The 22773-nt window shown below is 38.6% G+C and overlaps 1 protein-coding gene across 4 annotated transcripts in view; it reads right to left on the bottom strand.

Moving 5' to 3' along the window:
• Nucleotides 1-22773, bottom strand: part of LOC147011137 (calpain-9-like) — a 70939-nt gene that overhangs the window by 30053 nt on the left and 18113 nt on the right. For all 4 annotated transcript variants that reach the window (XM_085860054.1, XM_085860055.1, XM_085860056.1 and 1 more), the window contains exons 6-9: nt 18185-18268; nt 15788-15876; nt 13139-13216; nt 6318-6487 (exon numbers count right to left, since the gene is read on the bottom strand). In XM_085860054.1, coding sequence (XP_085716180.1) covers nt 6318-6487; nt 13139-13216; nt 15788-15876; nt 18185-18268 — 421 coding nt within the window. The remainder of the gene's footprint in view (nt 1-6317; nt 6488-13138; nt 13217-15787; nt 15877-18184; nt 18269-22773) is intronic.

Below are 22773 nucleotides of genomic sequence, written 5' to 3'. Positions count from 1 at the left end.
TTGTCTTATCCATGGGAAATATCGTGGAAAGGCACTGACTGACTCAGGCCTGGGGATCGTTCCATCCATCGAAGTTGACCACATTTCCTGACTATCATAGGTCACCAGACAGCGCTGCTATCAACCTCTGACAATATTACCCTTGTGTCACTCTGACAATGGGGAGATGAGTTTGTATTTGTTAAATCAATAATCAACTTTCCCAACAGGTGTTCAATAGAATGATGTGATCGGGAGGAGGGGGGTGGCATAGTGCTTGGGCATGGGCACTGCTGGTATAGCGAGGATCCTAAAACAAGAAAAAGAGCAATCATAGATTGCAGACCCTCATCAGGAGTTGTTTTGTGTGGTGTTTGTATAGTTTTGTGTTGTGTAATTAATAATAGACATAATTAGAACTACCACTTTATAACTGCTGGCAGTGACGACTGGATACCAAGACGTCCCGCTTTGATTGGACACCTGACTCTGACCCATGACGTTGTTTTTATTATAACCCTCACCGAAGGAGAGGGGATTGCATTTGGGTCCGCTACTTTGTCTGTCTGTTTGTCCACACACAACTTTTATGTTTTTTTCCGCAACCACTTATCGGATTGAGACAAAATTTTCACCATCGGTGTGACTACTCATGTAGAATGTTTTAACCATAATTATGACGTCATAGGTCACGTGGTGTGGCACCCATGTTGAAAAACAGAAAAACTTTGGACATCTGTATCTCTGAAACCACACCAAGGAAAAAAACTTGAAACTTGGCACAAAGCAAGAACTCATGGGGAATGAGTGTGATATTTTTTTGATTGGACACCTGCCCCTGACGCATGACATTTTTAAAAATCATTATTCAATTGAATCTAGAATGGGATTAAAACAAATTCAATTCAAATCAAATGGAACAACAAATCTGTACAGTCCTGCATTTGGAGTAATCAGAAGGAACCAAAACAAGCAAAAATAATAGATGAACTCATCAGGAGGAACTTGGATAGGATTCATATTTCAGCTGCTACTCCTGTACCCTCAAACCCATCCAAGCACAGCCAAGTGAGCCTTCTTCAAAAAAACCAAAAATCCAAAAGAACCCAGATCAAAAAAAAAATAAAAAAATGTAATAATTCTGGCTGCTAGACCATGTATCCAATCAAGTTGATATTTGAAACATGTATTGCACATCACTACGAGATCATACTTTTGAAGTTTCATGTCGATTGATTAAGCAGTTCCAGAGAAAATATTATTTAATATTTTTCTTCAATCCAACATGGCTGCCAAACCATGTGATGCTGTGTTCCTTGACTTCCTCCACTCCAACCTGGATCTTCTGTAAAAGCCCTTCTTCACCTCCTTGATAGATACTCTCAGCTAAGTTTTGCCTCCATCTGTTCAGCCACTTCAGAGAAGAAGATTTTTGAAGGTTAAAAAAAAAAAAAAAAAAAAATATATATATATATCTATATATATATATATATCTATATATATATCTATATATATATATATATATATATATCTATATATATATATATATATATCTATATATATATATATATATATATATATATATATATATATATATATATATATATATATATATATATATATATATATATATATATATATATATATATATATATATATATATATATATATATATATATATATATATATATATATATATATATATATATATATATATATATATATATATATATATATATATATATATATATATATATATATATATATATATATATATATATATATATATATATATATATATATATATATATATATATATATATATATATATATATATATATATATATATATATATATATATATATATATATATATATATATATATATATATATATATATATATATATATATATATATATATATATATATATATATATATATATATATATATATATATATATATATATATATATATATATATATATATATATATATATATATATATATATCTATATATATATATCTATATATATATATATATATATATATATATATATATATATATATATATATATATATATATATATATATATATATATATATATATATATATATATATATATATATATATATATATCTATATATATATATATATATATATATATATATATATATATATATATATATATATATATATATATATATATATATATATATATATATATATATATATATATATATATATATATATATATATATATATATATATATATATATATATATATATATATATATATATATATATCTATATATATATATATATATATATATATATATATATATATATATATATATATCTATATATATATATATATATATATATATATATATATATATATATATATATATATATATATATATATATATATATATATATATATATATATATATATATATATATATATATATATATATATATATATATATATATATATATATATATATATATATATATATATATATATATATATATATATATATATATATATATATATATATATATATATATATATATATATATATATATATATATATATATATATATATATATATATATATATCTATATATATATATATATATATATATATATATATATATATATATATATATATATATATATATATATATATATATATATATATATATATATATATATATATATATATATATATATATATATATATATATATATATATATATATATATATATATATATATATATATATATATATATATATATATATATATATATATATATATATATATATATATATATATATATATATATATATATATATATATATATATATATATATATATATATATATATATATATATATATATATATATATATATATATATATATATATATATATATATATATATATATATATATATATATATATATATATATATATATATATATATATATATATATATATATATATATATATATATATATATATATATATATATATATATATATATATATCTATATATATATATATATATGTATATATATATATATATATGTATATATATATATATATATGGCTGCTAAATCACGTGACTAATAACGTCTTCAATTTTTTTTTCTGTGGACCATTTTATCCCAAGATGACTCTCAAACATTTTCATCCTGATTAGATGTAGAGGTCTACATATGCAATTATGACGTCATAACGAAGGCACCTATGACATCATTTTAAAAAAATCACAGTTATTCCCCATGAGGAGTCCATGCCGTGTGCCAAGTTTCAATATTTTCCTTGGTGCAGTTTCAGAATGTAGAGGTCCAAAGTTTTTCTGTTTTTCCAACATAGCTGCCACACGTGATCTATGACGTCATTATTATCATTACAACTTTCGACATCAGTCGTCGCACCTATGGTGAAAATTCCATCGTAATCCGACAAGCAGTTGCAGAGAAAAATACGAAAGTTCTGTGCAGACAAATAAACAAGAAAAAGACATCGTGTGCAAAATCCCCCCCCCCCTCCAAAGGTTGCTATGGATACATCAAATTGTCCATTTCGCTAAGATTAAAATCAACAATTTTAATCAAAGGTCAGGTCAACCGGATGAAAATTGATTATTTTTTCACATTGAAATTGATGATTTTAGAAGTTTGACCTTGAGTTGACCTTTGACCTTTTGACCTCAAAAATAGTTGGCTTCCATATTCGGTGATGCAATACGAAGTTGCTGTTTAATTTTCAAGTCAATCAGATGAAAATTGATGATTTTAGAAGTTTGACCTTTGACCTTTTGACCTCAAAAATAGTTGGTTTCCCAATTAAGTGACGCAATATGCAAAATCCTGTTCAAATTTCAAGCCAATCGGATTTAAATTGACGATTTTAGAAATTTGACCTCAAGATCAACTTTGACCTTTGACCTCAAAATCAATTGGCTTCTCAGTTGAGACTACCTCTACAACTTGGCAAAGTTTTGTGAAGATCGGTTTCGAATTGTGACCTGTAGCGATAAACAGACAGACAAACGGAATAACAAAATCGACTAACCAATATAGTTGAACAATCTTCGAATTTGCAAGGAACAAAATGGACAAACGGACACAAAGGTAACATCCTGTCCTTTGGAGAGGGTAATAAAGTTTCCAAAATGAAGAGTACAGCCATCATAATGCAATAATCCTCAAGAATTTCATTACATTACAAAGGTTTATATATGTCAAGAAGATTATGGAAGAAGAACATCGGGAAGAAATCTCCACAGAATATTACCATGCATCATGAGCTGAACAGGACACTGGTCAATATAATAAACTTTAGTCTTGGACTGTGCGAATTGTACAGATATTGATGCCCAGGTAAGAGCAGAATAACGTGGCAACGAAAACATCACTCAATACAGCGCATACCTCCACCTGGCTAAACAGTTTACGTTTTACATCCCATTGATAGGCCGGATCTGGATCTGGTCATTATCCAAGATCGAATCGGCTTGTTTTTGTCACCTTTCCAACTCATCAACCAAGCTTCATCCGAATCCGTCCACGACTTTTTGACATATTGTGCTATATATCGTATTTGGCCCTATCTCTAAATGGTGAAAAAAACCACTAAAAATTCTCGGATCCGAATGTGGATCTTCACCAAAATCCCACCAATTCGTCCTCGTCACACACCGAACCTGTCCACCAAGTTTCAGCCGAATGTGTCCATGACTTTTTGAGATATCCTGCTCACAAACAAACAAACAAATAAACCAATGTCACCCGCAGGGTGACCCGTATCTTGCCAAAAGGTGACCACGTGTGACTTCTTTGAGGTCACACTGAGGTGAACAGAGCTGCTATTCACCAGGAGCGACTCCTTGAGGAATATCTGCCTACGAGAGATTCCGATGAGAATCGTTCTACAGAGTAACCATGAAAAATATGCTTTTGCCTCATAACGTCACCAAATGACGTCATAATGTCTCAAGCTTGACATATCTAGAAAGCACTCATCGAGGTGTTCAATTTGAGGTACTACACGATATGGTTCCTAAAACCTGAAAATTTGACCTTGGGGTCAAATATGTTTGACCTGAGGCGCTAACCATGAAGGTCAAGGTCGATCGCCACCAAAAATTAATCAGCTGAGCGCCAGACCATGAACTATATTCCCATGAAGTTTGAAGATGATCTGATCAAAATTACTCAAAAAATAAGGGTTTCGTCGACTCCCCTGATTTGCGACAAAGTGACCTTGACCTTTGACCTTGACCTTCAAATTTTATGTGCTGAAAGGGACCTCTATAGGCCTCTGATATGCGAAGTTACAAAAATTTCCAATGATAACTGTGCTCTGCAGAGTGATTTATACGTGATTACAGACCAAAAAAAAACAACAAAAAAAAACATATGAAGGTCAAGGCCAATCGCCACCAAAAATTAATCAGCTGAGCGCCAGGCCATGAACTATATTCCCATGAAGTTTGAAGACGATCCGATCAAAATTACTCAAAAAATAAGGGTTTCGTCGACTCCCCTGATTTGCGCCAAAGTGACCTTGACCTTTGACCTTGACCTTCAAAATTTTGTGTGCTGAAAGGGACCTCTATAGGCCTCTGATATGCGAAGTTACAAAAATTTCCGATGATAACTGTGCTCTGCAGAATTTTTTAAATGTGATTACAGACAAAAAAAAACAAACAAAAAAAACATACAAGCTGACTAACATATCTTGCAAAAACTTCGTTTTGGCAAGATAACAAACAAACATTGGTGAATACACAACCTTCATCCAACTTCATTTGCAGACGCAATGAGTCAGCAGACAAAATGGGGCAAAGGGAAAGCAGACCAAGAACATCCGGTTGCATCACAGCACAAGAAGAGGAATTGCAGGTCAAGGGTGGGAAGAAAATCTCAACCGGTGTAGTTAAGCTCAAAAGTATAAATGGAAGACTCGCTCAGGTGACGGTGTGGAAGAGCTTGAGCTAGACTCGGGAAGACAGTTCCGCAGGCATCAGAAGAGGGGGATGAATGAATAGAGGTTCCTGTAAAGTTTAGGCTTGGGAAGAGTAAATCTGAACTGAAGAGTTTCGTCCATTCATTCACCACCCTCTTCTCAGACTTAATGGTCTCATCAGCAAGGCAGAACAATTGATCCAAACCTTGTGTGAAAGGTACTTAAAGCTGAAGGACAACATGGATGTATAATGGAAATGACTAAGACAGGTGATCCTCGAAATAACTACCACGTAAGTGACGGAATAACTAGCAACATAGTGAGGGAATAAGGAGCAACATAGTGAGGGATATTACACTTGTGATTGCTGCAGCCTCCAGCGTTCACGCCTGGTATCCAGCTGCCCTCGTGTGTTGTGGTGGTCCAGGTGACATCCCGCTTCATTTTCTTATCACGCAGAATCACAGGTGAAAGGTAACACATGTGCACTTGATGGAAATTCTTGTCCAAGTCCTGGAACTCCATCCTGAACAAAGACACCATGACAAACAAACGGTTGTTTCGTATTATTGCAGTGTCTCATCGTTTAGTTATTCCATGGATAAGTTTTCCTTGGACTTGGAATCATCCAGATCCTGGAACACAAGATACCTCCTGTTTGCTCTTTATAAGGAGCACTGTTTTCGGTAGAGCATCTGTGATGTTGAGTTTCAAAGAGGTGCTTTTCTCTGTTCTCATAGCCAGTGCTCCTAGATTTCCTCCAACTACCCCCAAATCTCTTATATTGAAGTTTTCCTTATTATTAACAGTTCTTTCTTGAAGTCCTGGCAATTGTTTATCATCTCTGTATCTTTTTCTTACAAATTCTTATCTTTAATGCATGTAACGTCTGTTATTGTGGTGAAACTTTTTGCTTTGTCCCCTAGTACTACATCTGGTGAGGTGGTAGGATAGCTTTGGCTTGAGAGGTACCTACACTCACCTTTCAGCTGTCGAGCCTGGGTTCTAATTCCGACCTACCTATAAAGTGATATCCTGGTGTTTCACAGGCAAGGTTATTCGTCAATGTGTGCGCCGTCTCTCGGATGGCCATGGAACCTGGAGGCCCATCCGCCGGAATTAGTTGATAGATGTTAAAGATCTTCGCGAAGAGTAGACGAGCCTGAATCAATTACAAATTCCTGCTCGAACCTACAGGGGGTACTGCATCAGCAGCACAGCCACGCCCTCAGCCAATGATGCTACCCCGCAGCCACACGGTGCACACTAAATGAATGAACTCGATGTGGTCTTCTCACCTGAATTTTGCCGTCAGTGTATGATATGTTGAAATCATATTGTAATTTGCATTTATTCCATCCCTAGAAACTGACGGTGGTTCATGTTTTCAGCACTTTTCTACTTTACTGATCTGTTCACATACTTTGGCCACACAGACCCCGGTGAAGTACTGCGGTGCAATTGCAGCATACCTGTCCAGGTGTACTATGATTGCACCAGTCTAAGGTGTCCCAATGTTTAATGGTGTTCATGACAGGCTGGATATTTAGCTGTTATTCCTTTATTAGCCTCGCTGAAGGATTCGGAGTGGGTATTGCATTTGGGTCTGTTTTGTCTGTTTTGTCTGTTTGTCTGTTTGTTTGTTTGTTTGTTTTTTCGTCGGTTTGTTTGTTTGTCCACACAGAACTTTCATGTTTTTCTCCGCAAACGCTTGACGGATTGAGTCGAAATTTTCACCATTCATGCAACTCCTCATGTAGAATGTTTAAATTAGAATTATGACGTCATAGGTCACGTGGTATGGCAGCCATATTGGAAAAACAGAAAAAAATTGGGCCTCCATGTCTCTGAAACCATACCAAGGAAAAATTTGAAACTTGGCAAACAGCAAGTACGCCTCATGTAGAATGATTGTGATTTTTTTATGACGTCATAATTGCATATGTAGAATGCCACAACCGATCAGTATGAAAAAAATGTTGAGGGTCATCTTGGGATAAAATTGACAAAAATTTTCATGACGTCATCAGTCACATTATTCGGCAGCCATATTGTTTTTTTTTTTAAACCTTCAACAATCTTCTTCTCTGAAGTGGCTGAACAAATCGAGGCAAAACTTCACACGTATGACCGCCTGTCCATGAGGAACAAAATAGTCACACCTATGATGTCATAGGTCACATGGTTTGGCAGCCAAATTGGATTTACCTGAACACCTTTAAAAATATACCACTCAAAAGAAGTCCTGGCGAGGGTCTGCAATCTCTGATTGCTCTTTTTCTTGTTTAGCATGTGATGAGCATGTCAAGTGGTATTAAGTAAGAACTTGATCTTGTGCTGTAGTTATCATTACTTCTGTGATAACCACTGGGATAAGCCATTCATAACCACTGTGATATGTCTGCGATTGCTTGTTTTCAGATTTTCAGCCATTTGCCATTTCATGTTTTCTTCTTTCCATAATCTCTGATTAATTAATATTATTATGATTATTGTTATTATTACGAGCAGAGTACCCACCCAAAAGGAGATCTTGTTCCAAGCGTGTAACACGTTCTTCTGACACACCCTTTATTTGGGTGGTGTGTCGGCAACAGACCGCTGCCTCAATCACTCGCAGAAATAAAAATAACCTGAGTTATGTACATGAAGCAAAAACATTCCTACCTGCTTTTGTGCATAAACTACATCATGGTGATATAGTTTGGATAATTCCAACTGCACTGGCACATAGGCTGGCTCCAGAGTCCTGAAGCCTGAGGCCTACATGTACTCTCACCTTCACAAGGCTCATGAAGCCCATCAGTTCCAACCTTTTGATATTTGATGATCCTTTTAACAGTAGCTTTGTTGTTTTACACTATATGGAAAACTTATAGGAAGTGCATGGTGATTGTGAAGGTTAAATTACTTCAGACGAGGTTTAATTACTCCAGCACCAAAATGGCGGATGCACGAGTTTTTTTCACATTGCAATTGTGGGTGGCATTAAGCCAGCTGTACAACCATTGGGTATAGCCATATAGTGTGGACAGACAAACATAAATACATTGTATCTACATACCTACATACCGACATACATGTCGACATACATACATGCAAACCTACATACAAACAAACATACCTACATACCTACCGACATACATACAAACAAACCTACATACATACCTACATACATACCAACATGCATACCTACATACAAACATACCTTCATACATACTGACATACATACATACATACAAACAAACCTACATTCATACATACAGACATACCGAAAAACATACATACATACAAACATACAAACCTACATACATATAAACCTACATGCAAGTCCTACATATATACCGGCATACATACAAACATACCTTCATACATACAGACATACATAAAAACATAGGAACATACATACCGACATACATACATACAAACATATCGATATACATACATATATACAGACATACATACAAACAAACCTACATACATACCTAAATACAAACATACATACCGACATATACATACAAACCTACATACATACCTACATACCGACATACATACCGACATACATACATGCATACTGACATAGATACAAACATACCTTCATACATACCGACATACATACAAACATACTGATATACATACATACCGACATACCGAAAAATACATACAAACATACATACCAACATACATATATCAACATAGCTTCATACATACAAACAAAATACATACCGATATAAAAACATACCTTCATACATACCGACATACAAACATACATACATACAAACAAACCTACATACATACATACATACAAACAAACAAACCTTCATACACACAAACATACACACCGACATACAAACATACCTTCATACATACCGACATACATATAAACAAACCCACATACATACCTACATACATACAAACATACATACAAATATACCGACATACATACATACCTACATACATATATACCGACAAACATACAAACAAACATAGCTTCATACATACCGACATGCATACCGACATACATACAAACACATACATACCGACATACATACATACAGACATACATATCGACATACATACATACAAACATACCTACATACCTACATATATACCGACATACATACATACAAACCTACATACATACCGACATACATACCAAGATGCATATCAACATGCATAACTACATACAAACATACCTTCATACATACATACAAACAAACCTATATACATACCTACATACATACAAACATACAAACAAACCTACATACATACCGACATACAAACATACATACCTACATTCATACCGACATGCATACCGACATATATACATACATATACAAACACATACCTACATACATACCGACATATATATATATATATATATATATATATATATATATATATATATATATATCATACAAACAAACATACATACATACAAACACACATACCTACATACATACATATCGACATACAAACATACATACGTACAAACAAACCTACATACCTAAATGCATACATACCAACATACCTACAAACATACATACAAACATACCTCCATACATACCAACATACATACATACATACAAACAAACCTACATACATACATACCTACATACATACAAACATACCTACATACATACTGACATACAAACATACATACAAACAAACCTACATACATACATACCTACATACATACAAACATACCTACATACATACTGACATACAAACATACATACAAACCTACATACATACCTGCATACATACATATACATACCGACATACAAACATACATACATACAAACATACGTACCGACATGCATACCGACATATATATATATATATATATATATATATATATATATATATATATATATATATATATATATATATATATATATATATATATATATATATATATATATATATATATTGTTACGGATTCGCGCCCGCCGGCGTGCTGACGGCCACGTAACTCGAATCGCTGCACGTCGCCCACCGGATGGACAATCCAGTCGTGACCCTCTCGGACTAACGCCGGGAACCAGTCACGGGTGGACCTTTCGGTCTCACCGCGATCGAGCCAATCGGCCCCCGCGTGGGATAGGGTTGCTCGCCAAATTCGACCTACCTAAGTACCCACACGGAGGGTAGACCGGGCGATCGCACCTCGCCGCAGGTCGACTTCGGACACGGGCCACTTAAGCGACCCGTTCCGTACTATCGGGATAACCGAGCGGTGTTATCGTCGGCCTCGACGGTTCGATTAATTATCGGGCGTATTCAGCCCACTACCAACCCTTTACGTGAAGCAAGATGAGGATTCAATGAAAGAAATGACGAAGCGAAGCGGGAAAACAGTTCAACATAAAGCACATTTATTCGCGATGAACGGAAAGCACACATATACAATTCCACCAAAAGCACATAGAAAAGAGGAAGACAAAAAGCAAATGCGACAATGCAGATCTAATACCGATTACGCGAGCACACGGCAACACTTATACAATTTTACTTCACAGACGGCGCCGACAACACACATTCCCAAAGCAAAAGAAAAGAGAACCACCCTCCAGGATGAGGGGGTAGGCGGGCCTGGGGCCGAGACCGTGTCGGGCCTACCCGTCTGGTGATGAGACGCGGAGCGGCGGTGGTGCCTCAACTCCGCGGGCCTCGCGGACAGTGTCTGGTAGGGGGTGGGAAGGGGGCCCCTTGGTCGCACTATCTCAGCGCGGGGGAAACAGGAGGGGGTTGCTGATGCTCGGGGAAAGGAGGATTTTTACTCTGTCTCGGGTCCCGCGACGAGCGTCTCCACCTCGACCAGGTCGCGCCGTCGGCCTCCCTGGTGTGCAGCTCCCGGCACCGACGCGAGCACCCCCTCGTCTGCCTTCGCCGCCACCGCCTCTCCACAGCTCCGTCCTCTTCGCTCCGACTCCAACTCCGAACTCTTCCTCCTGCGAACTCCTTCCAACGCACACACGACCAACGCACACGACGACCCTTTTCTGACGAACGCAGCCGCTTATATAAGCCCCGTGGCTTCGCCTTTGACCCCCTGCCTTCGACCTTTCACCTCGCTCCCCATTGGCCCGAGAAAAAGTGGGCGTGAATGCATTTTGATCCATGAATTTGCATATAGCGACCGCCCTCCAATGCCCTGGAGGCGGGGCCAAATCGCCCCTTGCTCACCGATTGGACGGAACAAAAGTGGGCGTGAGTCGTTTTTGATCCGTTTTTGGAGCGGAAAGTCCGTGGTTTTGTACACGCTGTTCGGCGCGCGCCCTGCACGAGTCCAATACCGGTACCCACAAGCGGCGCAAGAACGGTGGCGATGCGACGGTTGCGAGGGTTGACGGCAAAGGTCGTGGCTGCTGTGGTGAAGCGGCGCCGCGGTGGGTGGTTGATGTGATGACTGTTGAGACGCGGTTGGCGGTGGTAATCATGGCGGTTGGTCCAAAATAAAGATAGTAAAAGAAAAACGGCTATCCTGAAGAGTCGCAGCACGCATGAATGACATTTATTCCCTCTAGACAACGGGTTTGGGCCTAACTACACATATACTTACCGAGATATCTCACCTAAGGGACCTGAATGGTGGTTTGCGAATTTGGTAACCACAACACTATATATATATACATACAAATAAACCTACATACCGACATACATACAAACACATACCTACATACATACATACATCCCGACATACCGACATACATACAAACATACCTACATACCGACATACATACAAACTGACATGCATACCGACATATATACATACAAACAAACCTACATACATAGAAACACACATATCGACATACAAACATACATACATACAAACAAACCTACATACCTACATACATACATACATACCTACAAACATACATACAAACATACCTTCATACATACCAACATACAAACAAATCGACATACATACATACCTACATACATACAAACATACATACAAACAAACCTACATACACATACTGACACATACAAACATACATACCTACATACATACCTACATACATTCAAACATACATACCGACATACATACACACAAACATACCTACATACATTCATGCATTTGCCCCCATTATATAAAGATTTACATTCATCTTTTATACATCTGAGTGTGACAATATTTTGTAATGTTTAGTCTTTATACCCCAAATCTCACCAGAACTCTCCATCCTCCATTTGAACGAGAGCCACACGATCCTTATCAGCTTTGCTGACAATCTCCCAATCCTTAGATCTATGGAGCAAACAGGTGAACAGCAACATTGATAAATAGTTATTTTTAATCAGCACTTTACTTTCACCCATTAAAGACAGCTTCTACAACAGGCAGTTAAATTATCATGATCTGTTAGACACACAAGTTAAAACAGGAGATTCCTGTTTCCTGTAGAACACTTGTAATGAATTTTGTAATTCCGCAAACTGCACTTTTGGTGGGAAATTAAATTCTAACAAATTAATTTGAATTCAATATATCATGAACTCTCGGTAGAATGCCACTCGGTAGAGCACATACCTCTGCCACGTAATGCCTGATCCACGAGAACATATCGGGCCCAATCAATGCATTTTTGAGATATCGTGCTAATATATATATATATATATATATATATATATATATATATATATATATATATATATATATATATATATATATATATATATATATATATATATATCTCTCAATATATATATATATATATATATATATATATATATATATATATATATATATATATATATATATATATATATATATATATATATATATATATGCTAATATCTCTCAATGGTGAAGAATCACTTAAAAAATTCTCAGATCCGGATCTTCACCAAAATTGAATCAATTGTTTCTTGTCACACACAAGGTCAGGTGCCATAATTGCTTACATAGAACGCTACAACTGTCAGTATAAAAATTTTTGAGAGTCATCTAGGGATAAATTGGATCTCCAGAAAAAAACTGAAGATGTCATGAGTCACGTGGTTCGGCAGCCATGTTTATTTCAAAAAAAAAAAAAAAAAACGTTCAAAAATCTTCTTCTCTGAAACAGTTGAACAGATCGAGACAAAACTTTATAGGTTTGACTACCGATTCCTGAGGAACAAAACGTTAGCAGCCATGTTGGATTTACCCTGAAACCTTGGAAAAAAAACCTTCTCCAGAATGGCTGGACTGATCAAGGGGAAACTTCACAGACACACATGTTCCCCAAGCCTTGGAGATACCAGTGTGTTCATAGATATATAATAAGTCACATCATCTGGCAGCTATTTTGGATTGAACGGAAATCTTTAAGAAAAACTCTTGAACCACTTCATCGATCGACATGAAACTGAACAATTATAATCAAGTAATGATGGGGAATATATGTTTTAAATTTCAACTTAATCGGATGCATGGTCCCGCAGTCAGAATTGTTTAATTATTTTTGATCTGGGTATTTATTTATTTATTTGTTTTTGAATGAGGATCACTTGGCTGTGTCTGGATTGGTTTGAAGGGAGAGGAGTAGCAGCTGAAACCCGAATCCTATCCAGGTTCCTCCTGATGACTTCATCTTTGCTCTTTGCTTGTTCGGATTCCTTCTGATGACTCCAATGCAGGACTGTACCCCATTTGGTCTTCGATTTGATCTGAATTTAATTTATTTTAATCCCATTCTGAAATCAATTGACTAATAATAAACGTCATGGATCAGGGTCAGGTGTCCGATCAAATCAGGGTTGCATCAAAGCGAGACATTTTGGAACCTAGTCATCACTGCCAGCAGTTATACAGTGGAAGTTCTCGGTATGTCTTATTAATTACATGACACAAAACTACACAAACACCACACAAAACAAGTCTTGGCGAGGGTCTGCAATTTCTGATTGCTTTGTTTCTTGTTTACTTTGCATGAAGCCAAGAGTATCGTTTTATCATCATTATCACTTTCTGTTTCACTCCACATTTTGATTTGTTTTGATTACCACCCCTGTCTGTATGTCTGTCTGTCTGTCTGTTTGTGACCAAGATATCTCAAAAAGTTATGGACGGATTCAGACGAAACTTAGTGGACAGGTTGGGTGTGTGACAAGGAACAATCGATTCTATTTTATTGAAGATCTGGATCCGGATCCAAGATTAAAAGAAATATTTTTAAAGTGATTTTTCACCATTGAGAGGTTGGGCGAAAATGATATATATATATAGCACAATATTTCAAAAAAGTTAGAGACGGATTCAAACGAAACTTGGTGGTATGGACAGGTTGGGTGTTTGACAAGGAAGAATCAATTCAATTTTATTGAAAATCTGGATCCAGATCCGAGATTTAAAAAATATTTTTGTCATGATTTTTCATCATTGAGAGATGGGGCCAAAAACTATATATATATATATATATATATATATATATATATATATATATATATATATATATATATATATATATATATATATATATATATATATATATATATATATATCATGATATTTCAAAAAGTTAGGGACGGTTTGTGACAAAACTAGGTGGATGAGTTGTGTAACAAGCGGATTAGATTTTGGTTCAGGTCTGGATCCAGATCCAGCCTATCAGTGGGATAGAAAATGTAAACTGTTTTGCCTGGTGGAGGTATTTGCTCGCTCTACTGAGTGTTGTTCTAGTTTTCCCCACGTAGTCATGTGACGATACACACGTTTGATTGTTGGTTTCAGAATGTATAAGATCTATATATTACATTGTATTCTTCCTCAGCCAGCCTCATGTATATTCTATGCCACATGATCAGCCTGCATAATGGTGTCGTCTCTCCGACTCACCCATCACTCCATGGACCATTCCATTCCACCTTCCCCCACGGGTTCCTCAGACGCACAAGATGTACAACTTTTCCATTGGTCAGACGAAACTGTAAGTCATGGAAAAGTTTCCTTAAAAACTGAGATGAAGTCGAAAACTCATCAACAGGAGGATCCAAAAGTCAACAAATCCAGAGTTGCCCTTTAAAAAAAGGATACACAAGTCACATGCTCCAAAGAAAACTTTGATTTCTTATTCTGATATTTTGCTTCCAAGTTATTTTGCAGATGATGACATATTTGTGCCAAAGATGAGTTCAAGCATACTTGGATATATAGTCCCATTAGAAATTCCTTCCTGTTTTTTTTGTGATTGTAAAATATGGTTCTTATTGTTGAAAACTCTCATCAGCTGCTGCCAGGGGCTGAAAGAATGGCCAAAATACTCATCTCTAATCTTTCTGCACATGGGTTCAAATCACAACTTAAATACAGTGGTCTGCAAAAGTATTCACCCCCACCCAATAATGCCACATTTAGATGAATTATGAATTTTGTAGAAACAATTTTTCCAAATGAATTTTGGTATAACTGAAGAGATCAAACTAAACATTGTTATAGTTGAAGGAGGTAACATGTCAGGAATACCTGTAAAAAAAACATGTACAAATCAAAATTCAGTGGTTGTAAAAGTATTCAGCCTCTTAGGTTCAAACTTGGTCGAAGCACCTTTTGCAGTAATGACTGCTGCAAGTCTTTCTTCATTGGTCTCTACCAGCTTTGCACAATGAGATGGTGAAATCTTTGCACATTCTTCACGTGAAAATTGCTCCAGTTCTGCCAAGTTTGATGGAGATCGTCGATGAACTGCAATCTTCAAGTCTCCCCATAAATGTTCAATTGTGTTCATGTCAGGACTTTGACTGAGACACTCAAGAACATTCATTTTCTTCTTATTCAGCCACTCCATTGTGGCTTTAGCTTTGTGCTTCGGATCATTGTCCTCCTGAAATTTGAATCTCCTACCCAGTTTCAGATTAGTGGCTGCCTCAAGCAGGTTTTCATCAAGGATTATCCTGTACTTTGCACCATCCATTGTCCCTTGTATCCTGACAAGCTTGCCAGCCCCTGCTGATTAAAATCAGCCCTATAACATGATGCTACCACCACCATGCTTGACAGTAGGGATGGTGTTGACTGGGTGATGTGTCATGTTAAGCTTGCGCTCGACATAATGCTTTGAATTTAGACCAAAAGGTTCAATGTTTTATTCTCGTCTGATCACAAAACCTTTCTCCACATGCCTGCAGTATCATGAAGATGCTTTTTCGCAAACTCCATTCGAGATTTTATATGTGTCATTTTCAATAATGGCTTCTTTTCTTGCCACCGGTCCATGGAGGCCAGCTTTGTGAAGAGAACAGGATATTGGTGATTGTTGAACACTGACCTCCATCTCTGACAAAAAGCCTTGCAGATCTTTCAAAGTCATTGCTTGATTTACAGTGACATCCCGAACCAGTTTCCTGTTTGCCCGGCTGTGAGCTTGGATGGGCGTCATGATCTAGGTAGATTCTGGGTGGTATGATACCTCTTCCACTTTTTTATGATTGATTTCACCGGACTCAAAGGGTTAATGAGTGACTGAAATCTTCTAAAAACCCTCTCCTGAACGTTGCTTCTCCACCACATTATGTCTGACTTCTTTGGGAAGTTCCTTTGTCTTCATGTTTAACTTGTTGGTTGACCAAGATAAGTGGAGAGTTTAATTTTTAATTTAAACCACTGATTACATACAGGTGAAACGTATTACACTTATTATGTAACCTTTCAAACAAATAATTTATTCCTGAAGTGATTTTGGGTCAATTAGGAAAAGGGTTTGAAGACTTATGTAACTGAGAATTATCCGATTTTCTCTGTTAATCGAACTGATTCACATTTTATCTACATTTTTTCGATTCATCACTTTGGAGTAGTTTGTGAGACTCTATGTCTTCACATAGACTCTAACGACAGAGGTAGAAGAATATCAGCTTCCCTCTCAGAGTTCTACATTTTCCTTCCACCTCCATATTTTGAGTGGATCTTGAAGAAGAGAAAAAAAACACGTTCTATGAAAATTATTGAAGTGCCAAAGTTCTCCAATTAAAATCTACCCCCCTGCCTGTCAGATTTCACTGCCAGCCCACACTGGCTGTCTCAGCCCCAGGTCATGCTGAGACGTACAGAGGTTATCCTTGTGGCAACTGTAACATAATATGGTCAGTGGTCAATCACGACTAATAACGGTGGTTATGTTATACAGGTCCGAATTTCCATTTTGTGGAAAGCTCCCCCCCAATAAACAACACATGTGTGAGTAAACATGGATGCCTCCAGTTAACAGTGTGAAAATAATTTCATATATGCTCTCACCTTGTCCAGTCCAGTGACAGAATAGCTGTGTTCAATCAACAGGCCACTTGGCAGAGCTGTTTCTTGAGCTTCATGACCTTTGACCTATGTGAGTACACGCGCGCACACACACACACACACACACACACGAACACACACACACACACAATGCTTACAAATGCCACCAAGCCATTCTCTTGAACAAGGATACACACAAGGAACTGTGACATAGAGGGAGGCTGTTTGGCCCATCATGCCTGTGCTACACCAACACCAGAAACAATCACCCATACACATGCAAGTTACCTACAAGTCCTGCCAATATCCCTGTACCCCTCTATCCCCAATGTATCTTGGTACCTATCTCATCCCAATGTAAGCCTGTGTACCCCCAACTGCCACCCCCTTTCTAGAGAGACCATTCCATGCATTAACTCCTCTCTGATTGAAAGGCCCCTGCCTTATTACTCTCCTAACTCTCATCTCCTTTACCCTCCTGCCTCTCATATGCTTCACTCGCCATTATAGTGATATCCTGATTGTACAATTTCCCTGCAGTGTACCAACCAAAAATTGATGGAAGGATTGAGGTCACGATTCCCATGCGAGTTCTTGTACCGAGGTATTTCATGGTAAACGTGAAAACAGGAGCAAAAGAGAAATGGAAAAATGCAATCGAGAAGAAAGGGTTTTTGCATCAACCTTCATGAACAGGAGGTGATGGTGGGTGCTGAAGGGGGACAAAGGAAAGGAAACGGAAAATGGTCAAGTTACCTCCACCACCCAAGGTGAAGGAGGTTATGTTTTCACCCCTTTCTGTCTGTCTGTTTGTGAACAGGATATCTCAAAAAGTTGTGGTCGGATTCGGATGAACTTTGGTGGACATGTTGGTGTGTGACAAGGAAGAATTGATTCGATTTTGGTGCAGATCCGAATCCAGATCCGGATACGAGAATTATTTAATTTTTTAAGTGATTCTTCACGATTCAGAGATCGGGCCAAAAACGATCTCGTACTGTATAGCATGATATTTCAAACATGTATTGGGCATGATATGTTCTCGTGGATCAGGGATTGCATGGCGGAGGTACGTGCTCCACCGAGTACCCTTCTAGTTCAATTTGTGGAAAAGGAGTTGGACGGAATTAAATTTGATGTAGGAAGTGATAACACATCAGGGGGTTGACTCAGCCTGCCATCCTTCCGAGGTCGGCGAAATGAGCACCAGTTGTACTGGGCCCGGTGTATGCCCCGGTTAGAATAGGTGTACCATATCCCTGTGTGTCGTAAAAGGCGACCAGGGTTGCATCAGGAAGGGCATCCGGCGTAAAAACATATGCCAAATCTTTATGCGGACAACAAAACGAATTTCCATACCGGATCGGTCGAGGCCCGGGTTACCAACGACCGCCACCAGTACCGGTGGTCAGCAGGGTACCAGTGGAAATTGTGCTACTGCTGGGCGAAGGAGGAGAAGGAGATGGGGAAGGCGAGTCCAGAGGCAGTGGGAGAGGGGGAAGGGTAGAAGTGTGGAGGTGAGAGTTGGAACTCTGAATGTTGGGACGATGACTGGCAAAGGGCAAGAGTTGGCTGATATGATGGAGAGAAGAAAGGTGGACATACTGTGTGTACAAGAGACCAAGTGGATGGGGAGTAAGGCGAGGAGCATTGGAGGTGGTTTCAAACTGTTCTACCATGGTGTGGATGGGAGGAGAAATGGTGTCAGGGTAATCCTGAAGGAAGATTATGTCAAGAGGGTATTGGAGGTGAGGAGAGTGTCTGACCGAGTGATGAGTGTGAAGTTGGAAATTGAAGGGGTGATGATGAATGTCATCAGTGCATATGCCCCACATATGGGGTGTGAGATGGAATATAAAGAAGATTTCTGGAGTGAGTTAGATGAAGTGGTGGAGAGTGTATCCAAGGATGAAAGAGTGGTGATTGGAGCAGATTTCAATGGGCATGTTGGGGAAGGGAATAAAGAGGATGAGGAGGTGATGGGGAGGTACGTTCTCAACAAGAGAAATGTGGAAGGGCAAATGGTGGTAGAGTTTGCAAAAAGAATGGAATTGGCAGTGGTAAATACGTATTTCAAGAAGAAGGAGGAACACAGGGTGACATACAAGAGTGGAGGAAAGTGCACACAGGTGGATTACATCTTAAGCAGGAGATGCAACCTGAAAGAGATTAGTGACTGTAAGGTTGTGGCAGGGGAGAGTGTAGCTCGACAGCATCGATTGGTGGTCTGTAGGATGACTTTAGAGGTGAGGTTGAGGAAGAGAGTGAGGGCTGAACCAAGGACCAGATGGTGGAAGCTGAAGGAGGAAGACTGTTGCGTGAAATTTAGAGAGGAGGTGAGACAGGCGTTGGATGGTGGTAAAGATGGGTGGGATGATTGGGCAACAACAGCAGAAGTTGTGAGGGAGATAGCTAGGAAGGTACTTGGTGTGACATCTGGACAGAGGAAGGAAGATAAGTAGACTTGGTGGTGGAACGAGGAAGTACAGGAAAGTATAAGGAAGAAGGGGTTGGCGAAAAGGAAGTGGGATAGCCAGAGAGATGAAGAAAGTAGGCAGGAGTACAAGGAGTGGTGTCGAAAAGCAAAAAGAGAGGTGGCAAAGGCTAAGAAAAAGGCATATGACGAGCTGTATGAGAAGTTGGATACAAAAGAAGGGGAAAAGGATTTATACCGATTGGCAAGACAGAGGGACCGAGCTGGGAAGGATGTGCTGCAGGTTCGGGTGATAAAGGACGCAAATGGGAATGTGCTGACGAGCGAGGAGACTGTGTTGAGAAGGTGGATGGAGTACTTTGAGGAGCTGATGAATGAAGAAAATGAGAGAGAGAGAAGGTTGGAAGAGGTGGAGATAGTGAGGTCAGGTCAGGTTCGATCTGTGACCTGCTACAGGTACCATGTAAACCTGTACTAACCTGTTCCATGGTCGGGTTGTCGGCGACTAAACCGTCTCCCCCACCAGGTTTTCTGGTGAGGAGGGTGTTTGGATATGGACACCCAGCAGGATTAAAAACAAAACCTGTCAAAGGGCGGAGGAGCTCCTTGTGAGCCAACGGCCATCCATATCTAGTGCCCAACTGTGTCTGCGGACGTCCTCCTGCAGTTGGGTTACTTCTTATTAGGAGGTTGGTGGCAGGATTTGCACTCCAGCCACCGTAAAACGCTTCATTCCGCAAAACGCAAAAACGCAAAAAAATCTGAAAACCCACTCCGTGGGAGTACCTCCTGTGCAGCTTCCCTTCGCAGGGCAGCTCACCGGATGATGGGATTGGGGCAAGTTTTTCGGGACCCCCAATCTTTGATAGGGAGGGAAACCACGGGGTAACATCCCTGGGTCAGATTGCGGGAGAGTGTGTCGGAGTGGTGCTGAGGTGTCGTCCACCAGACGGCGGTCTCCTCTTTGGGTTAACCTGAGGCGGTCCCTTCGGGTGGGTGCCTGGAATGTCCTATCCCTAAGAGAGGATGATCACCTGTCTCTGTTATCATCTGAGCTCAAGCGTTTGGACATCGGGATTGCAGCTCTCTGAGGTTCGGAGACCGGATTGCGGCGAGATAATGGTGGGTGGTTACACCTACTATTGGTCTGGTCGCTCTGATGGTTACCATACTCAAGGAGTTGCTGTAGCTGTGTCCAATAAGCTGACCCCAATGATAATTGAGGTAACACCGGTCAACGAGCGTATTATGAGATTAAGGATTCGTCACTCCTTAGGTGTCATTTCCCTGGTCTCTATTTATGCTCCGACTGAGGCGGTGATCTCACCGTGAAGGATGCATTCTACGCCACACTCGAGTCTGTGGTTGATCAGTGCCCCAGACGAGATACACTTCTAGTCTTGGGGGATTTCAATGCATCGACTGGAACTGATAGGGATGGTTATGAGGTGTGTGTTGGTCCCCATGGGTCAGGAACTATGAACCAGAATAGCACTAAGTTCCTTGACTTTGCAAGAAGTCATGGACTTAGGGTGGCTGGTTCATGGTTTCAGCGCCCACAAGCTCATCGCTGGACTTGGTATTCCAACGCTGACGGTGTGGCAAAGGAGATTGACCATGTCCTCATTGACGGTCGCTGGAGGATGATCCAGAACTGCAGGGTCTACCGGAGTGCTCAGTTCCTCAATACTGACCACAGGCTTGTTGTAGCAACTCTAAAGCTGCACCTTAAATCCTGGAGAATGGTACCATCCCAGCCTAGGCTGGATGTTGCCAAGCTCAGGGATGAGAGAGTAGCTGAGGAGTTTGCGAACAGGCTGAGTGGACACTTGGGGGTCTGGGTGCTTTGGGGGGTCCTGAAGAGTTGTGGAACACCTTCAAGACCACCGTCCTTGATGTTGCCGGTGGATGCCTTGGAGTTCACCGCAGGGCAAAGAAGAATTTTGTCTCTCAAGGGACACTGGATACCATTGACCAGAGTCGCAGGGCCAGGCTGAATGGCAGAGCCGAGCTGTTCAGGGAGCTGAGGCGTAAAACTGTACGTGCACTGAGGGTGGACAAGGAGGCCTATGTGCGAGGAATCTGTGAGGGGTAGAGCATCACCTGTGGACAGGTGATTCTCGTCCCGCTTACAGGGGAATTCGCACATTACGTTCAT

The sequence above is a fragment of the Eptatretus burgeri genome, chromosome 16, assembly GCF_056783735.1.
Source record: "Eptatretus burgeri isolate ZD-2024b chromosome 16, Ebu_testis_v1, whole genome shotgun sequence".
Lineage (NCBI taxonomy): Eukaryota > Metazoa > Chordata > Myxini > Myxiniformes > Myxinidae > Eptatretus > Eptatretus burgeri.
This window is presented reverse-complemented; position numbering and strand designations above follow the sequence as displayed.